At 47.9% G+C, this 21830-nt stretch overlaps 1 protein-coding gene across 9 annotated transcripts in view; it reads left to right on the top strand.

Moving 5' to 3' along the window:
• DOCK9 (dedicator of cytokinesis 9) overlaps positions 1-21830 on the top strand; it is a 2709375-nt gene that overhangs the window by 1136971 nt on the left and 1550574 nt on the right. For all 9 annotated transcript variants that reach the window (XM_069639825.1, XM_069639823.1, XM_069639827.1 and 6 more), the window contains exons 12-13: positions 13983-14186; positions 15406-15528. In XM_069639825.1, coding sequence (XP_069495926.1) covers positions 13983-14186; positions 15406-15528 — 327 coding nt within the window. The remainder of the gene's footprint in view (positions 1-13982; positions 14187-15405; positions 15529-21830) is intronic.

The following is a 21830-nucleotide window of genomic DNA, read 5'->3' on the forward strand; positions in this document are numbered from 1 at the left end:
GTTTATTGTTACTTTTGTTATACTGTCAACACGCTGCAAACAAATGGTGGGAAGGGGGACATAAAACTCAGTCAACGGAACTAAGGAGGTGACTAATGAGGAAGAAGAGCGCACAACCTGGGGGGGGACAAGCTGCACGAGAAGGGTGATAAGAAACAGGACAATGGGATGCTCAGACACGATTATGGCTACACAACTTAGAATAATGACATGGAACGTGAGGGGAATGGGATCATACCTGCGGAGAAACCGGATCAAATCCTTTTCACAGAGAAAGAAAGTATCAATAGCCCTACTCCAGGAAACGTACCTCGCGAGCAAAGCCACGTCCAAATTGAAAGAATCCTGGGGGGACGGGGACAAGGAGCACCCTACTCCAAATATGCAAGGTAAGTATTCACGTGGATGAGCCCAGAGATACCATTCCAACTGCTAGGGACTGAAGCTGATAAGGAGTGCAGATACCTGGTGATGTGGGGTGTGATCAAACAAACCAAAGTCTGCATAGTAAACTCGTATTTCCCCAACCATGGCATACCAGCCCACCTCAAACAAATATGTACCAGAATTACACACCACAGAGAAGGCTTTTTTTTATATGTGGGGGGTGGGGGGAACTTCAACTGCGTAAGAGACAGGGCCCTGGACAGATCTGACCCACCCCAGCATCCAACAAACACAACCTTGCAGGCTTTAAACACAATGTTTGACCACTTGGACCTGGTCGACATATGACGGACACTACACCCACGGACAGATGCTACTCTCACTATTCATCCCCTCACAGCCTATACACCATGATAGATTAACTGTTTATAGACAGAGACCAAATGCCACAAGTAGAATACGCACAATACTTAGGCATATCGATATCAGATCGCTCCCCACCCCGCCCCCTAATCATGCAATGGGAAATCAAAGGACCCAGACCACCTATCCCGCTGTGGCACATGCCCACAGATGCACTTACAGATCAAGTGTTCAAGGCGGATCTTGTGGACAAATTAGAGAAATTTGTGCAAATCAATACAGGTAGTGTGGACAGATGGGCCACGATATGGGAAACACTGAAAGTGGTGACAGCCGAAACATCTACCACAGGCAATAAAGGATGTGAGCGGAACACTACACAGGACACAACAATCGATTAACAACACCTTTGCTGCCTTCTATTCTAAACTCTATGCTCACGTTAATAAGGTGTCGGAAAAGGACATTAGAGATGCACTAGAGGAAATAGGACTCCCTAAACTAAGCAGAGAGAGGCACTAGATGAAGCAATCACCATCGAAGACGTAACGGATGCCATCAGATCCCTAGCTACATGTAAGACCCCTGGAAGAGATGGCCTACCGCCAGAATTCTATAAGGCATATGAGCCAACCATGGCTCCACTGCTGCACGAAGTATACATGGAAGCGTATGATTTGGGAACCCTGACGGAAGCTATGAGGGAAACGCTGATAGTCCTGATACTCAAGCCAAATAAACCAGCAGACGACTGCAACTCGTACCGCCCATTGGCGATGCTGAACTATGACAGTAAAATATTGACCACCATACTGGCCAAGCGATTGGCGAGAGTGGTGGGGGCCCTGATCCATGAAGACCAAAATGGATTTGTACCGGGTCGCAACACAACAGCTAACCTGCGCATACTCCAACACATCATGGCACAAACACTAGACAGCGAGGAACAGATGGCAATACTATCGTTGGATGCAATCAAGGCATTCGACTCCATATACTGGGAATGGTTATGGAGGCATTGAGCGAGTAAGGGTTTGGAGAGGGCTTTGTGAGATGGGTTAAAGTGATGTATAACGCCCCCAAGGCAAGAGTGAATACTGGGAGAATGGTGTCAAAGGTGTGGGAGCTACAGAGAGGCTGCCCGTTATCGACCATGCTATACATCCTGGGGCTAGAACCAATGGCTATATACCTTAGAAAGCAGCGCTTCGATGCAGAGATAAAGGTTGGGGCCAGATACAACATAATATCCCTCTACGCTGACGATGTTCTCCTGTACCTGAGTGACCCACACATTAACGCACCAATAGTGCACCCTACTCGGGGATACAATTCAGCAAACAAAAGTCCTGCGCATTCCCACTAGCAGGGCTATGGGGGGGTCAACGCAACAGAGTTGCCTGAGGTGGGAATCAGATGGCAGGTAGAAATTTTCAGGTACCTAGGGGTTAACATCAAACATACACCAGAGCTCACACACAAATGCAACACGGTGGCTGTTAAGAACGGCTTATGTAAATCTCTGATGTTCTGGTCCAAGCTGCCACTGTCCTTGATGTGTAGGGCAGCGATCACTAAAATGATTATACTCCCGAGGTTCCTATACCACTTCCAAAACGTATGCTACTACATTAGGCCACCCTACTTCAGAAAACTAGAGGCATTACTTAGAGACTTCTTATGGGGTGGGGCTCGACACAAACTACCCCTGGCCATACTGACACTACCACACAAGGAAGGAGGGATACAACTACCGGATCTCGAGAAATATTACCTGGCAGCACAGCTTAGTCATGTAACGAGGTGGCTATCGGACAAAGCCACAGCCGAAACTAATTATCTGCAACAATTGATAGCCCCGGCACACCTCAAGGAAATACTATGGAGCCCACCAATTGACGTAGCACACACACCCATGATTGTAACCTTGGGCAGACAAATATGGAATAGAACCATATCAGTGCTTCACTTGCGACACCCGTACTCGCCCGACACCCCGATGCTAGCAGACGTATGCAAGGTGCCTGCAGACATAGCCGTAATGAGAAAATGGGAAACAGCTGGACTGTACACCTGGGGAGACAAGTTCGACGATGGAGTTTTCAGGGACTTCGAGACACTACACGCACATGAGGGTCTGGAAAAGGGAAAATTCCTATGGTACCAACGGATCAAACACATGGCCAAAGTGAAATGGGACACATGACCAGAAGAACTGGCACCGAGCCCCATACTAGAAGAAGTGTACAATCTAAGCGATGGCTGGCGGCCTGTGTCCACCATATATGGTCAACTGACAGACAGGCCCAACCCCCGCAATGCCACACTGAAAGAAAGATGGGAGAAAGACTTGGAGACCACAGTAACTGAGAAAGAATGGGAAAGGGCACTGATAGACCCAAAAGAGGTGTCCAGGAACGCCAGATTCAGACTAATCCAGCTAAAAGTCCTTTACAGGACCTACATGATAACACTTAGAATCGCAAGCTTCAACAAACAAACCCGGCCGAAATGCCCCTGGTGCAGCAATGAGGAGGCTGGCATAATGCACATGTTCTGGTGCTGCCCCAAAACACAGGGCTTCTGGGCAAAAATTAGGCGAACCTGCTGGGAAGCGGGAGTGAACAGATATGACTTGGGGTCCAAAAGAGTGCCTATTGGGTACATACCCCAGATTGAGAAAGCACAAACATATAGTGAAACTAATGGACCTGGTGTCTATACTAGCAAAAAGGGCAATAGCAATGGCATGGAAACCACCCAGAGGACCACAATATGAGCCATGGTACAAGGAACTAGAGAGATGGGCCACAGCAGAGACCAAGGCCTGGGACGAAGGGACCAAGGGGTCAGAGGAAGACATAAGCACCACGCTCGAAGCATGGAAAGCCCTAATAAGAGACTTGTTCTTCTCAGAAGACAAGCCCCCCTGAAAAGAGCACAAAATCACTACACAACTATGACACAATACAAGAAAACACGGAAGGATCACCCAGAACAAGCACCTCCACAACAAGTACTTAAACACCTGAGCCCCCACACCACCTGAACTGCAACCACCACAGATCTACTGCAGCAACAAGAGACATTAACCGTTATTTGTTGTTTATGGTTTAATTGTTGTTAGAAACCAGTATTACAGTCACACGATATAAAAGGATTACAATAATGCAGAAACCCAACACTGTATGTTTGACAGCAAATGCAAATAAAATATTTAATTAAAAAAAATAATTGTAAAATGTGACTATGAAATAGATGCGCATGCCACCAAATGAAAACGCTGCTTGCTGTAACGAACACATTTACCTCTCGATAATCTTTCTGATAGAATATCGGATGAGGAATACGAGAGAAGAACATCTGTCTCCAGCTGCCTTTGGAAATGTTTTCACCACTAGGGGGCCCAAGTGTGGCTCCACGTCCACTCCTCTGTGTCTCTGAGGCCCAGGCTGGACGTGCTAGTTGGGACAGTATATATGGAGCCGTGAAAAAATTGCCATAGTGGACCCAGGGGTGCACCTCAACACCAAATTCTCCATAGGCTCATGGTCTGCACGGCACGACCTGAGTGAGGGATTAGTCGTCGTTGTCACCCTCTGGTTGTACATCAGGAGGTGTGCGTGGTACAGGTGCCTGACCAGGCATATCCCCAGCAAGCCCCTCCACGGCAGCAAGCATGCAGGCCTGGTAAGACTGGTTCTGCAGGAATATGGCACGTAGGTCCCGATGCAGCACCTCACATGAAGCAGAGTTCCCCCTGCAAGGTCTCATGTGTAGCATGGCGTTCTGCCTGCGAGCACTCACGTGACAGACGGATCTCCTGCCGGCTTGCATGGAGTTCAGCCGAGATGGTGCGTTCCAGCTGCTCCAGCCTCTATTCTGCCCGTGTCCCCTGGCTCATCATGTGTGCAGAGTAGTTCTGAGGGAGATGTTGTCTTCCCTCACGACTTCCCTGTGGGCCTCTGCCTCAGCAGCAATAGCTGGGCGCAGAGGCACCAGTTCAGCCAGGCGGGCCCTGTTGGAGGCAGCTGTGCCCAGCCTGAGTGAGTGGCGCATGGACTGCGTTGCCTGCTGCTGGAGCTTCACCTGCCTATCCGGGGAGAGAATCAAATCGGCCACACGTTCATGCCTTGAGCCAACATCTCAATTGCCCCCCATCCCCCGTTGCTGTGCAATGGCATACAGGGCATATTTCCCCCCAGTGTTACACCTGTTGGGCCCAAGGAGTCGTGGTCCTTGCTGGGCTGGCACTGCCTGTGGCTGCAGAACTGCATTCCCCCATCGATCTGCTGCCCCAGGAACAGGAGCAACTGGTGTGGAGCGTGACCCTGCACCCGTAACCACAACAGGCAGACATTCGAACACTGACTGGCCCCTTAAGGGGTCTACCCCCACTGCAGGTGTGGCAGACAGAACAGCATCCACTACAGAATCACTCGCCGTCGACTGCATGAATTGATGAGCATCCGATTCAACATCCGAGTCAAAGAGATCCTGAGAGTAGTACCCAGAGGCAGCCTTGGACACAATGGCCTGGAGCACTAATGGATGTTTGCGGCCTACCACACCACGACCTCCACTGGTGCATGGTTGTTGACCTGAACCCTCCACCCTGTCTGCCATCTCCTCCTCCTCTGCTTCCATTGCCTCATCACCAGAAACAAAGTTAAAAAAAACACATGAGCACAAGTGTCAGCTGCACATACCACACACAGACATCACAATATTGACAACCAACACATGAAGCAGCCATGTCACACACGACACAAACTCCGACATGCATGCAGTGGCATTGAAATGGAAGGGGACCCTGAAAGCAGACATGGATGCGTATCAAATGTGAAACCCACACATGTACTGCATGTTGCAGATCACCTGTATCACACACAACCTTCTGGCAGGCATATATCTTAGCCGAAAATGACAGATAGCAACGAAGAGATGGCACGTAGCATAGCCATGGCAGAATTCCCAAATAGCCACAGCAGTAAGTTAAATAGAACTGTCCATGACACATGTAAAATGCATGTCAACATGCACTACAAGAAAATAAATATTAAAAAAAATTACACGTGTCACAGGATGCAACAACGCAAGTGCATTGAAATACAGTGAAGGGAGGCACTTGGATACATACATGCCAGGTCACTTTGACATCACACAAGTGAATAGGCATGTAGAAGGGTAAAACATGTCTCAGAAGTGCGTGGGTGCAGTGCAGTACATGTGTACGGCCTCAACTATCAACATAAACAAAAACGTAGTGATATCAATCTCGTGACATGACAGCAGTGTAAGGGAAAGTGCAGTCATGTGCAAAGTGTTGCCACTGGGTTGTAGGGCTACAGTGAACCCCCCACCTCCCCACCCCCCTCTCCGGGGAATGGCAGGGAGGCAGTGCATGGCTTTGAATGGCTGACCAGAGTACTGTGTAGTTGCAGACAGTGTTGGCAGGTGTCAATTGTCATCTGTCAACTGAGACTACAGTAGATGAGAGAAGGACAGAAAGCGTGACACATGAGTAACTATCAGAAGTACACCCATACACAGAAGCCACAACACCAGTTGCCTAGAGGCAGGGTGGCTGTAACAGAGGGAGACATCTGCACAACACAGACAAGGACACCCTAAACATTTGCGTGATGAGAAAGTGACCTTGAGTGAGCGTGAAATGGACGACCAAATACAATGAGAGGGATAAAATGCTGGAGATGTAGTACAATTAGTAGCCTGCCACAGACCCATATGGGCTTGCAGGAAATGCACATGGTCCATGAATGAACACTAATGTCCACTCTGAACCTGTGCCATCTGCATGGTCCAAGTGAGACACCCTGCATCAAGGACAAAGAATGTACCCCAGAGTACAGGTTTGGCAGGGTTGTAGAGGGAAGTGTGCATGTACACAGGAATGGGGAACAGGCCATTGCAGTAGTCCTACATGAAAATCACCAGTACCATGGAGACAGTGAGCTGCAGGGTGGTGGAGATGCAAGGAAGCATGCCCGTGAGGAGGAACAGTTTGCAGGGTGACCTCACATAGCCATCACTCATGTGACGACATAGGCCGAGTGTTGAGTGGAACACCACCACAGGCTATATGCAAACATGTCAGTGAGCTTGAACATGGACAGGAGAGGCTGCCGAGTGACTTGCATGTAAGTAGGGTGCATGTGTGGTGATGAGGACTGCCCCGTTGTGCAGCACATGGCCTGCATGAAGACTGCATCACAACAAGCACGCATCAGTCAAGCACTGCATGTGTCACACATGGCACTCATGAATACATAGCCTGAACTGGCAGTCTGTCAAAACACATCACACAAGCAAAACACACATGTGCTGGACACACAGGCATCAACACTCACCATCATAATCCGGCATCCCTTCCACTCCCTGGATTCGTCCCTCATCAATGAACTCTGCAGTGATTTCCTCGTGCGTAGTGAGTTCATCCTCCTCTGGTGGTGGCCCACTGCCAGTCACCAGAGTCAAGGCGTAATTAGAGCCCTGCTTTTGTTTTGCACAGCGTCGGAGGTCAGTCCAACGCTTGTAGCAATCATGAGCTGTGCGCCTCTCAAATCCCATGGCACTGACACTTTCCGCAATGCACTGCCAGTGGACCTGATGCTAGGCAGGCGTAGTATGGCAACCTGGGCCCACCAACATATCACGGTCGTGTGCCAACACATAGCCCGCAAGAAAGTCCAGTTACTCTTTATTGAAAGACTTCTTCCTTGTCGTGCTGGAGGCCGGAGCTTGTCTGGGGTCCTAGCCTCTTGCACAGAAGCACACTTCCTCCTCTTGGCTGGTTGTGCGGGCACTGAGTGGCTAATGCTGCTCTGGTCAGTAGGGGCAGTGGCGCTGGTGGACTGGCCAATGGGAGTAGTCAATGGCATGAGGACGGAAGGCCTGAATTGAGTCATTGGCTGCTGGGTGCTGTTGCCAGGACCCAGCGGCACAACTGCCTCAGTGCCAAGGGCTGTGACCAACACAATCCTGGCTGGCAGACTCACAGCCGGGGTGGTGTTGGCTGCATCTGCCCCTGCAGCTCCCACCACCTGTCTGCTCGGGGCAGCAGATGTCACCACTGCCCCAGATACATGTGCCTTGGTCACAGCAACCTTAGACACACGTGGCTTGGCCTTCCTGACCTGAAAATCTGCCTGGGAGGCCTGCTGTGCCAAGGCAGCCTGCGCTGGCTGATCCCGAGCATGGGTGGTTGTTGCCGCAGCTGCACCTGCAGCTTCCACTACCTGGTGGCCCGTGCCAGCAGATGACACTGGCTGTGGCGTCAGATGTGCGCCGGTGATTTCTGCAGCATCAGCATCTCCCTAAGCCGCTAGAGGTGGTGGCATGGCTGTCCCAGCATGTGGCTGGACATCCTGCCCCTGTGGAACACCCTGGCCACGCCCCCCTCTGCGTCCATCTTGGTCTCCCTGGACACCCCGGCCACATGCCCCACCACGCCCAGCCCTGGGAGGTTGCCAAGCTTTGCCGCCCTTACCTTCTGGTGGCCTCCCAACCATGGCACAGATGGACTATTGCCAATGGGGGAGGTGCACACACCAATTGTCCTGGGCAATTGGGGTGAATGGGGCAGGGTACGTGATGGTAGACGCACCCCTGTGCTCCTGCGAGGCTGTCTGTGACCCCTGGTGAAAAATTTCAGGTCACGCAATGCTCAGGCACCCCAAAAAAACAAAACAAAACAAAAACGTGCACGCAAACCCTGGTAGCCCACGTGCGTGAATAAACCTCCCACAGTACGCCGTGGCACCCAGGGACACAAAAAATACATACACGTGGAACACGCAGGCTACTCTGACCTCGGAAATGAGGTACGCGACACACAGTGGGAACCACAGTGTGAAAAATAAGTGTGACACTCAGTCTGCCTTGCGTGGAAAAGAAAAACACACGCGTGTGTGCGCGTAGGCAACTCCCCCGCCAAAACAAGAAGTACAAACTCTAACCGTAGTGAGGATATCGCGTGTGAACCCACAAGAAGAAGAAACACACATGTCGTTCTCCACGAAAAGCACATACTGCAAACTGCTGTCCCGCGCAGAACCTTTAACCCGTGCCGAAGGCAACGCCTGTGCGCATCACGTCACTTACACGCTAAAGGCCTTTCCTTGAATCACACGCTAATGCGCTGTTTTTTCACAGTCGAAGTCACTCTGCATCAAGCTGGCCGCGCGACTACACACGGAAGACCACGCTCCTGCCCAGAAGGCCATTTACCTACCCCCCCCCCCCCAAGCCCTGAGTAGCCTCCTACGAGCCATCTGCTGCTGCCAGCCAGCCTGCTGCCAACATGCCCTGCAATTTGGTGCCTGCAAAGAAGACATTACCAGAGGTCCTGTTGCTGCAACCACCTCTACTGGAACAGTAGATTTCCGACTGCTGTATAATCGCTCCACAGCCCAGCCCCAGGACTCAGTTGCCCACACACACCTCCCTTTGGGGTTGCCATGTCAGACCAAGCAACATCTGTGGCTAGTGGCAACCCCCAGTCAGTAAGGCAGAGGGCTGCCAACTTCACTGCTAATGAAGTTGGCATCCTGGTGGAGCAAGTCCTGGGGCATTATGATGCCCTCTTCTCCACATCGCGCCTGGACACGGAAGGACGGAGTGGGATCTGGTCGGACAACGTGGATGCCATCAATGCACAGGGGGTGGCATCCTGCGACTACCAATGCGTCTGGAAGCGCTGGGAGAAATTCAGGTCCAGGACCCTCAGCAAGGCCCGGCGTCTCGTTGCGGCTGGTGTAGAAGTGGGGTGCCGGGACCAGTTGACCAACATCCAGAAGAGGGTCCTGGAGCGCACACGCCCAGCGCTTCACCACCAGGTCCTCCAGTTGCAGACCCGTCTGGAGTCGAGTGGTAAGTGTCCATGTGTTCTTGTCCCGCATAGTGCATGTTGAGGTGTGGCAGGAGTGGGCACCTCGGCCGTATGTCTGGATGTCTGTGTGCAGGGACATGACGGTGCTGCATGTGAGTCCAGTCAAGCGTGTTCCACATCAATGGTGTCTGTGTTGCAATGCATGATGTGCACCAGCATGTGACGACACACACATGATTGCATGGCTGTGTCTGTGCTCGACCATGTTTGGGGTTTGAGACATGGATGCTTATGTCACCTTCATGGACGTGCACAGGTGTACATGTGCGTGTGTCTGAGTGGTGAGTGTGTGACTGTGAAACGCCATGGATGCATGACACATGGCCATCTGGATGCCTGATTGACTGATGTGGCACAGTTGACAATGTGTGCTCTGTGCAGGAGGTAGACCTGGCCAGATGCATGACTGTCCGGTGGTGTGTGTGCATGTGATCGACATGTCTCTTGATGCATGTGAGGTTCAGCTCCCCTTCTGATGTTCAAACAGTGCCTTGGACATGGATGCAAAGGTCTGTTGCACATGCCGTTCATGTGTGTTGCATGCACTGACCCGTGTGTTGTGGACAGTGATGGTTGTGACGTTTGACAGTGCCACTCAAGTACATTTTCTTTGGGTCCAGCAGACTATTGTTCAGTACCCTGAAGCTTGTGTTCAATGTCTCCCTATCTACAGCGATGATTGTGATAGAGGGAGGAGGCGGCGCTGTGGTGGAAAAGCCGCGGGGATGCCAACACCAGGCGGAGACGCAAGGCCCAGTCACCCTCCCAGGTTATATCATCTTCCGGGAGCGAGGGGACTGGTGCCGTGTCCGCAGCTGCCGAGGGGATGCCGAAGAGGGCGAGGTTGGAAGCGGGCTCCTCCGCAGCAGAAGGGTCAGGTGAGCCCCCATAGGGGCAATCCAGTGCGGAAGACTGTGCCGAGGCATCCAGGTTGGTGGTGGTTGAGGTGGAGGAGGGGGCCGCATCAGACCTGCACATGGGGCCTGGAGGGGGTGATGCAAATGGTGCAGTCCAGGAGCAGGGGCAGGAGGCAGCAGAGGTCGCCGCGGAGGGGCCTGTGCCTAATCCTGTCCCTGAAACTGAGACTGCATCACTGTGCACCGGCACGGATGCCTCAGTCCAGGCCCGTCCGCAGTTAGAGGAGGAGTCCACGGCAACTGACATTCCTCTACCTGAATACGAGGCAATCTGTGACAGGGTATAGCCCATCCTAGTCGGTGTTGCGATGTGCACACACGTCATTCGTGATGTTGTGCGTGCTTCCTGGTAGGACCACGCACGTCATAGCGAACAGGTGTGTGCCATCCTGAACTGGCTTGGATTGCTCATTGTCGCGGGTTTCCTCCATGTGCTGAGCGCTCTTGCGACCCCCTCCTCTTCTTCACCCACTATGCGCCAGTCATCCTCCATGCCGTCCTCCGGCCCAGATGCCACCAGTGCCCCCTGTGAACCTGCCCCAGCCACCGCGGCCAGGCTGATGGAGATCCCATCCCTGCCACAGTCTGGAGTCAGCAGAGGTGGTCACCCCAGCAACAGGACCCCTGGCAATGGAGGTTGTGTAGGCACCTTGGAGCAGGGCACGTGCACGACGGCCCCGGGGGTTGCCATCTTCCCGGAGGCAGTCGTGGTGGCACAGGCAGATGCCATCAAGGCAGCAGCAGGCTCGACGTAGGAGGCGCCAGGACTCTGGGTAAACTACCTCACAGGGGCAGGCATTGGCCAAAAGGCAGGAGGACCCTGGACAAAGTGTGTCTTCCGTGTGGCAGCGGATGGGCTGGCAAATGGGTGCAGAGTGGCGGCGGGCAGAGAGTGCACGGCTCACCATGGTCACGGCACAGAACTCCATGGGGCAGGCAATTCCTCTAGGAGACTTGCAGGGAGTTGGTGGAGAGCATGACAGTGTCCCTTCGAGCCCTCGAGGATAGAGCACAGTCCCGCTTCTGGGCTGTAGACACGAAGTTCGATGATGCCGTGGTCAAAACTCTTGGTAACAACGGTGAGCCCTAGGACTAGCCTGCCGCCATTGTAAATAGTTCTTGTGTTAGGTTTCCTTTCTTTTTTCTTTGGAGTCCATGGGCATTGCTCCACTTTTTGTATATAGTTGGTTTTTTATAGGGCTTTGTTGGAGGATTCATCTGGTTTTGGGATCATGAACCCTTCAAACTTTCATTGTGTATAGTTGAACTATTGTGGATTTGTTGGCTTTTTTTTACCCATGGAGTAATGGTGTTTTTTGGTTTACGTTTGGATGTGCAAAAATGATGACCAGTTTCAGGATTTTTACTATTTTTGGATTTCATGTTCCTTTGGAATTTGAATTTCATTTCGATTTACATTAATTTCTTTTTCAATGTGATGTTTGATTTTCATTTGCTCATTTTTGATTATTTTTAATACATTTCCATGCAGTCCGATATTAGTGTTGTCTGATCTCATTTGTTTGCTGCATGCGTCATTGGTTCAGTCATGTGTCACTGCTGTGTGGCCATGTTGGGCATGTCTTTGGGTGCATGCATGTGTGCTTTTGTGAATGACATGCCATGGGGCCTGTACTGGGAAGTGGGGACAATGGATGGGTGTGGAGTTACACTGGGGGGGAGGAGAGGGGGCAGCGTGGTGTGGCATTTGGGTGGACATTTGCTACATGATTGTATGTTGTGACAATGTGTTTGTTGGGGGGACATGAGTCAGGGCCTGCTTGCAGGTTCCCGTCACTGGTGGGTGACAGGAGTTGGGGCCTGCTTTCAGGTTCCCGTCACTGTTGGGGAGGGGGGGACATTAGTCGGGGGCATGCATGCGGTGTGTAGTGCCATGTGGGCTGCCTGCGGGCATGGTCACGGGTGATGGGGGGGTGTCCCTTTTGGTGTGGGCTGCCTGCGGCCATGGTCACAGGTGATTGGGGGGGGGGTCCCTTGTAGTGTGGGCTGCCTGCAGCCATGATCACGGGTGATGGGAGTGGGGGGGTCCCTTGTGGTGTGGGGCTAAGTTCCACAGTGAAGCCTCCTTTTTACTTTAAGGACATCAATTGAAGTAATAACAGCGGCAGAGATGACAAGGTGCCACTCACAAGTCATAAGTTGATGCCTGGTTAGTCTGAGATCAGTCTAGAAAATATATAATTCCTGTATTGTAGTGGTCCCTGGCGGTCTCATCAACGTGGACCTCTGTCACTCAGGAGAAATCTAGTTTACTGCCAGTTGCTTTGATGTTATAACCAAAAAAGTGATGGGTTGAATGTTTTGAATACATCCGAACCACTTGCACTGCTCTGGGCAACCTTCCACACCACTGCCTTTTAGCCTGTGTGCGTCATTGCAAAATAGATTCCGTTAGGTACTGCCATCAATGGAAGCAGCCCAGCCAAAACTGCTATGACAAGTGTCCTCTGCACAGAAACACAAGCGGCCTCAGACATGTTTCGTCCTTTGATAAGTCCAGGTAATTCTTGGCTCAAGGCAGGGACTAAAATATTTCTTCCCACATGGGCACTAGACTGTGCCCAACCACCCTGGTCTCTGGGAGGTATCTTGTAGAACAGGGTTGCCTTATTGTGTCCTGTCGTCCGGTTGGGGGTCTGGCTCAACAGCACATTACATGTTCATTTGGCTTGTGAAATGTGATCAATGAGGAGGGGATAACTTTTTTTTTTTTCTCTCCATTATTTCTTATTGAAAATAGAGTCGGACTGAGCAGGCTTACTGTTTCCCAGACCCGGATGATAACCTCATGGTTAATAACTGTAGTAATGAAGAGTGGAATCAATTAATGGGGATTGCCAGTGAGCAATGCAATCCATTGCATTTTGCAAAACTGGTACACCGATCACTTTACTCAATTTGTACATAGTCAACCCAGCCCATGTAATGCAAATGTTCAGCCTTTGTGGTGAAACTGCCTGCATCATTTAAACCCCACATTTCCCAATTCCCAGCCTCTTCCCTTGTTCTCAAGACCAAACTACCCTACACTTCTCTCACATATTAAATGCATTCATCAGATCACCTGAAAATGACATTTTGACTACTTTAAGCTGTTGCTAAGTAATGGATTATCAACAGATTTAACCAATTAGTTTTGTTTTTCAAAATGTCATTTTCGTTCTACAGAGATTGTGATTGTTAATGTTACACAAATATATCACTGTTTCTCTACCACCATTTTCTTTGGTTTTCACACGTTTAAAAGCAATTTTAGTAGCAAAAGAATTTGATTCTTTTGTTTTGTTTGGAATTACTTGCATTTGCATTTTAAGATTCCCCAGTGCACTGTGTCAGCCTGATAATTATTGAAAAACTCATTTATTTACAATGTTGTTTTTCAGGTAGAGCCTTTCTTTGTCACTTTATCTCTGTTTGACATCAAAAACAATCGGAAGATTTCGTCAGACTTCCATGTGGATCTGAATCATCCCTCTGTGAGGCAGATGATACCGAATGTGCCCCAACAGCTGATGAATGGCAGCGGGGATTGCTTACAGCGGATACCCAACATCATTCAGGAGACCATGCTCCAATATCCAAAGCAGGTAACTAGGAGAACAATTGTTAGATCGGCAGGAGGTCACAACGTGAATGCAATGTTTTTCTGAGATGAGCAATTCATGATTAACATTTTGGGCAACCAGTAGCCATCGCTAGAAGTTCAACTTTCTGCTTACATTTTTGGAATGGTTCATTGGACCACGCTTTTGCATTTTTGGCATTTGCCCCAGCACTCTTTTAGGGGAATTTGTGTATTCACCATTCCTTATTTGTAGAAACCCATAGGATACTCCAGACACCCTCCCATCCCTAATTGAGTGCACTTTCCTGATTCCTTGTTCTGCCCTTTCATGATTCCTTGTTATGCAGGCACCCTCAATGAAAGACTTGCCTCCTTGTCTATATTTTAACTGCTGATTAATTTGAATGTTTCGCACCTTTCTATTGTTTCCGTTAACATCCTTCCTCTCACCCAGAATGTAGACGTCCAAGTACCTGCCCCATTCCCATAGGTTGCACTGCACATTGTGTGAACTCCAGTCCTGAACAGATCCAACTCTGTAGGAGCTCTCCGTCTGTTCCTCACATCCGAGAAAGTTGTTCCCGGCCTTCCCTTGTTAGTGTCAAGTTTTTCCCTCAAACACAGTAAACCAATTACCAGGCGGAACATTTAGCATATTGAAAGCTGACATTGACATTCTCTTAGAAGCCCCCTAGACTTTTAGCTATATTTTCTGAATCTCATATTTCAAGAGTCTTGAAGGCAAGGACTCTTGCCTGTTTAATGGTTTTCACTACAGTCCATATACACGATTAGTCATCTTGCGCAAATGCCATTTTATATCTTCAAGAGGCAAATATATGAAACATAATACATTCCTAAGATGCAGGGGTTGTTTACTGTTCATACTCCATATGTCTATACATTGGAGACACAGGATATATGTCTATTTTAGGATTTTAATGGTGTTGACACAACATTTTAACACAGTTGGATCCGATGTCAAGAGTATGTAAGAAAACGTCAAAGGAATTCTAATAAATCATGAATAGCCATAATTAAAAAGTATTACAAACGGTTAATTTTAAAGTGGAGTCTAGTATTCCTCAACAAACCAAAACAGGACTACCATGCTTATGCGGCATACATTTGAAAATATATGTATAAAAACGTTTTGTTTGGGTCGACGTGAACTATTTCGATGCATGGGTGTATTGATGTGTGTGTGCACCTTCATAATAAAAACACTTAATTCTTTCTAGGGAATATTTTCGGTCACGTGTCCGCATTCTGAAATATTCCTTGTGGCTCGAATTGAGAAAGTCCTCCAAGGAAGCATTGCACATTGCGCAGAACCTTATATGAAGAGCTCGGACTCATCCAAGGTATCGTCACTCTCTTACAGTGTGTGCACATATGTAGAAGTAGCGTCCTGTGATCACCATGTAATTACCAGTGTAAAACTTTGGGATTTGACATCATCTGAGGTTTGAATAAAACGTTAATTGCTTTTTGCTTTAAGGGGCGATTGAAGGACATATTGTTTTGCCAGCTGTCCCTGCTCATATGTTTTCATTGTTTGCAATTAAATATTCATGCTGATTAAACATTTATGGAATATTGTATTGTAATTTCACTTAAGTGACTGGGTGAAAGCAGGCTTTGAGGTTCTTTATTCCTATTTTTCCTTTGCACACTTTAACTTAACACAGTCCTTTCTGCCATTAGGGTGCATCAGCGATCAATTGTGACCCAGCTTTAGGTCCTGGTGTATGCGTGAAGGGCACCTCCCATCATTAAATCCCGACTTCACCACTGGTGATGATCATCTATGTTCCAAACAATCAGCTTAATGTTGCATCCTATACCATGTGTTGGGGGAATAGGGACCTGCTGACTGTTTTTTCAATTGGGGTTATTGCTTTTTTTGAGATTTTCTTTTACTCCATTTATTGTGCGGACAGCCCTTGGCAGGGTTCTGAGTGTTGGGTGGTCTGTACATTTCTGGAAGGGGGCACTCTTCGAAGCATGTAGAAAAGGCAAAACGATGAATATGGTTCAGAAAGACCATCTTGAAAGTTGCATTTGCTGCCTCTGCCCTCATGTGGAAGAAGTGTGATCTGTGTCAAGGGCTGGCCCACCAAAGGAAGACATTTAGACCATTCTAGGATTCTTGCTTTGGAGAAAGAAGTACAGTAGGGGGTTCAGGCTATACAGAATGTTCAGGGTGGAAAGTTCCTTTGCTACATTAAATGATATTAAAGTTAAGGGGTTCTCTGCATTAGAGGTCAGAATATTCATACAATTTATACAAGACTAATACTGTAGATCTCCACTAACTGTTAAGTAGTATACCCGCTGAATGCTTCTGATATATTCCAAAATGTTGGGGGTATTGGTGGGTGCTTCCCTCCTGTTCTTTCCTCTTTTCATGCACCTTCTTACTGTTCCTTATGAATATTTCCTAGAAGAAAAACGTCAATTAACCTGCATATGGAGTATTGTGATGATGATTCAACTAGAAATAGAATCTTTAACAGAATATGAAATAACTGACAAATTAGTTACTTTAAAAAAAATAGTCTTCTTGGCCACTGACAAAATACAGTATCAACAAGTATTTCACAGGACACACACATTAAATTGTATTGTGGCAGCTTTTTGCCATGTATTTTTATAATGCTAATATTACCTGAGGTGTTCTCTGTGTTTCCTGTGAGCTCGGTTTCCTATTCGTTTCTGGGTAACAGGGCAGTGACATTGACACTCACTGCAATCAGAATGTAAAGGTTGTTTAACCAGACATATGTCTTACACATTATTACCTTTAGGGTCTGAATGTTCATTCTGTTGGTTGTTCTTCTTGATCCCCACTCGCAAATGCAATCCCCCGTTATACTAATGGTTGCCTACGCTCCTTATATAGCTGCCCCCTGCCCAAACCACCAATGACTGATAATCTGCTAACTGGCTGGTCTGAGAACTGCTGTTTTTTTGTCCTCTATTTTATTCTATTACTCTAATTTCGGTCTTTTGAGCCTTTTTGTTTTTTTTAAAGTGTCCACGTGTGTTATTTTTCATTGCATGAAGACTGGCCTCTCATGCTGGTTTTTGTTTTAAAAATAAATGGACTCCACTAGAATGGATCAGAAGAGTAGTAAAGCATTTAAAAATGTGTTCCCTTAGGACCAGGGGCTCCATGCTGCATGCCACATATAAGGCGTTATTTTGGTGCACCTGCCCAGTCTTGACTGCTGATGCACACAGGGCCTGCGTCAAATACCTGGGGAAATTGTGTCCAGTGCAATCCTTTGTTTTCTGTGTTGGTATCATGCCATGATCTTTCCGGAGCTACCTACAGCGCATGTAGGCTAAAGGAAGCAGTCCAGTGTCATTCAGGGACCAATAGTTCTGGACCTTCTAGCACACAAGTGACTTGTAGGCGTACCTATGTTCTCAGTAAAGCAACAACTGTTCCTTTGGTACCTGAATACCTTTTCCTCCGAGAAAAGGTCATTAAAGTGTTGGTGCATTAAAATCTAGAATCTGTGCAGGTCACATCCATCCTTGAGTTAGTCAGGCTCTGGCCGATTCCTCCAAACCTGCAAGGGTGGTACAGATGGACCATCTGTTGGAAGTTAAGCATGGCTCCCTCTGTAAACCTGGTGCTTTGTGGCCAGAGGCTTTGATTCCATACATGATTACTTGGATGCCCCATCCTTTCTGCCTTCAGGCTCCTGGCAAGTACAATTCCAAGAGGTTACAGGCCTGAATCACTGGTACCGGTGCCAGTGTCTCTGAGAAAGAGGTACCATAAAGACAGGCAATAGACCAAGCAGCCTCCACCCTCATGTTTGGTTGTTCAGCTTCTTCTCTGGTATACAAAGAGGATTTTTGTGGCTGATCTGGTTGACATTTAGGGTTGACATTGTGATTCTTAGCCAGGGGGTGGAGTCCTTTCCATAGCCTATCTACCCCTTGGGTTCATTTCGCTCTTTCTGCAAGGCCCACATTAACAAATGCGGTTTTGATGAATGTTAATTGTCTCCGTCAGTGATCTTTAGCATTCAGCAGCAACTGATGGTGCCTATGGCTCCAGTTGACTACTGTGGCCTCACTGTCCTCGTCCGCACATGGATTTGGAGAAGCTCCTTGAGATTTTGTCATTTGACAAGTCCTTCATCTTTTGGCTGACAAAGAAGCAAGGGCCTTTTTGGTCCCAAATCGGCCTCAAGCACCAGTCCCCTTGGAAACTGTCCTTCCAACTTAAGCTCTGGGGCCAAATTTGGCAGAGGCTCTGCCCAGGGTGGCTGATGCAGTGGACATGCCCACCTCCTAGGTGATTGAGCATTCTCACCTACCAAATTGGCAGTTTAGAGGCGTGAAGTTGAAAGTCTTGAAGGCCCTGCGATAACCAGCTCCTGAAAAGCCTTTCTGCTCTAGGATTTTTGCACCGATCACAATCAAGGCGTCTTCCTTCTTGAGACTGTTGAAGACAATGGTGCTGCAATTTTTAACTGCAATGGAAGATGACATTTTTTTGGAGCACGCTATTCCTAAGTGGCATATAACATCCAAAGAGGGTGCTGTGGTTGTTCAGGGAAACCCATCAGCTGAGTAGGCTGTCATTACCACAGTCTTAAAGTATGTCGCTGCTTCCCAAGAGTCCCATTCTTTTGAAAGGGGATAGAAAGATTTGGGATGTAGCATAGCCGGCAGTGGTTTTTTTCAGAACTCTGCTCTGCCCATTTTATTTCTTTATTTGGTTTTATTTGGTGTTTTGTAAGGTGCAAACTCCCTGGATCTTCCATTTCAAAGTTTGCTGGGAGAACATAGCAAGCCATAGGTACAATACAAAAGTATGACACATAAACGAGGATTTTGATGGTGTGGGATGAGGTTAGAAGCCCAAGTAGTTTGCTTAAGTACAGTGGTATCTGAGATCTCCATTGGGAAGGGTAGATTTCACAAAGTGAATGATGCTTTTGTTACAGCATTATGCGTTTTCAGGCATCTGGTGTCTTTTGGGGAATAGACATTACAATAAAACAAAAAACGGGTAGACCTAGGGACAGGGCAGATAACCTTTCTCAGTGCCAATGCAGGCATGTTTTAGGTTAACAGGTAATTGCTTAAGTACATCCATAAGTGCTTCAGAGTAATGGCTAAGAGTCAGGAAAGGAGTGAGAAAGGCTAGTTGGTTCATATGTGTGAAGATGTCTGCATTTAGATATTCTGTTTGATGAGCCAGCATTTCATACTCCTTTCAAAACTCTTGAGGTTTTTTAAGGTTGAAAAGAACCTGTTGCTGAACTGTGGGCCTAGCACTGGTAGGGATCTTCCTCTCTGTTGGGTACTGATAGGTTATTACCCTGTGATGATCTGAACAACCACGTTGGTACCTATTTAGGTACAAGGTCGGGCATTTAGAAGCATTATTTATGAGGATTCAGAATGTTATGCAGTTGTCTTTTTGTGGTTTTGTTTTTGTAAACAGCCACTTTAGGGCTTTCATACCTGGTAAGTCATGGTCTCAGGGTTCGAGTCCCAGAATAAATCTTGCTATTTCATTTGAATACATTGCAGATGACTTGGAGGATTTTTATGTAGCTCTAGGAAAAGGGCATTACAATAATCTAAGCGTAAGAGGACGAGCGCTTGTACGACATAACCAAGCAGGGAGCAATTCTCATAAGAATGAGGATATCAAAGTGTCTTGTGTTGTAGTCAGTTTGGCTTTGAAAATGATATTTGGGTTTTTCACCTGATGCAGCGTGATTGGTGCTGTACCCATCTGGTGAGGCAATGTGAATTGTTGTGATCTAAATGAATGGATACAAAAAAATCAGTCTTGGAGTCGTTAAGATAGAGGTTATCGTCCGTGAGCCACACCTGGATATTCTGGAGGTGGTGTGTGATATAAGGGTTATCGGGCTCGAGGTTAGGCAGTGGTACAGTTTTGGAAAAGGTTTAATGGTATCTTCGAAGGTCTCGATATTAACATTAACCCCTTAACTGCCAAGGGTTTGCCCCCAGTGCCAAGGCCGTTTTTGGTAATTTCGGTATGTTGCCATTCAAACCTTCTAACTTTTTTATTACGTGAGATATCTCAGCCAAATTTGGCCCCTTTTCTTCCCACATGCAGGTGGTCATAACGCCACCAAGGAATCCTAGTTTTCTGTAGGGGGGTGAGAGAAAATAACCAAAAAGGGAGAACATTTGTTTTTTTCCCAGAAAATGCCAATAAAATGATGTACAAAGAAGCCTGTGGTTTTTCCCTTGTAAAAGCTAGGAACAAATGGTTTGCTGTGCTGAATTTACCATTTTCCAGGCTTTCAAAAACAGGTTGAGTGGAAACCAAAAAAATATATTTTGATATGGTTCCCAGCCGTTTTGTGATGGGTAGGCTATTTTGCCCTTTTTCCCAATAGGACAGCGTGGACGGAATGGAAGAGGAGGGTAGGAAAGCTGCATGGGAAGACAAAAAGGTATACATTTCTGAAAAGTAGACAAAATTCCAGGTTTAGGTAGGGGTGATTTGCGCAGGTCAGGCAACAACTATGTAGGAAAAAATTCCACAGTTTGGGGGAAAATTGGAAAGATGACAGAACAAAAGGTATGTGGTGGACATGGATGGCCCGGTAATGCAATGGCTTCTGTGAAATTTGAGAAAAGCAATGCCCCTCTACATTCCCCCGACTCTTCTAGTTAGGAAATCACACATTTTTCATAATGTTTCACAAAACAAGCAATACCAAAAGCCAAACACTGAGCCATGCTACACAGGGTTTTTATGCTTACGGCTTAAACAGACGTACTTAGCATGTGTAAGTAAGGAAAACAAATGTGGTGAGGAAGGGCACACATAAATTCTTTGAAAGAGCACATGCAGACCTTTTGAAGGGTAGGTGACTTGTGCAGGTTACAAAAGTGTATAGTACCTAAAGCAGCGACTAAATGTAGGTCACATTTGGGAAATGAAAGGGCTGTGCAACAAAGTGCAGCAGCAAATGTTCGAAAACGTTATGAAAACCACAGAAACATAACAAATGTCCTACCTTCCCACATTCCCACTGGTGTCCTGACGAAAGCGGTACCTCACATGTGTGGGTGTACCTACCTGGGCACAAAGGGAAAAGGCTAAACCACTGGTCACCCCAAGCCTTCCGGCGGAGCAGATTTTGCAGGATTTCGCTATTGTGGACAATCTACAGATTTGGGCCTAGGGTGTTCGAGCCGCCAAGGAAAACAGGGAACCCCATGCATTTCTGAAAAGAAGACGCCCATGGGAATCTACAGAGGGCTGACCTGCCCAGCAAAGTCTGGAATTTGGCAAAAGAAACACTATTTTCAGACATTTCCCTCTGCCCACCCACCGTAACACACCTTCAACAACACATGTCCTACCTTCGCTCGTTCCCACAGGTGTCCCAATGAAAACCTCACATCCGTGGGTGCACCTACTTGGGTGGAAAAGAAAAAGTGTCGACTGTCCACAAGTTCTACAGCAGTTCCAAAGTGCCCCGGCAGGGTCCCCAATCTTTACCGGATGGAGAAGCTGCAACGCAGGCCATCTAGAGCTCCAGGATAGTCAGGGGTAATGTCCCTGGCCTTGGTGGGCTGTCTCCGATATATAGGGCGACCATCCCGAAGTGCAGCGGCTGTCCCAGGGAGCCCCGGCAGGGTC

Source organism: Ambystoma mexicanum, chromosome 7q (genome assembly GCF_040938575.1).
Source record: "Ambystoma mexicanum isolate Mex_15411 chromosome 7q, UKY_AmexF1_1, whole genome shotgun sequence".
In the NCBI taxonomy this organism is placed as follows: domain Eukaryota; kingdom Metazoa; phylum Chordata; class Amphibia; order Caudata; family Ambystomatidae; genus Ambystoma; species Ambystoma mexicanum.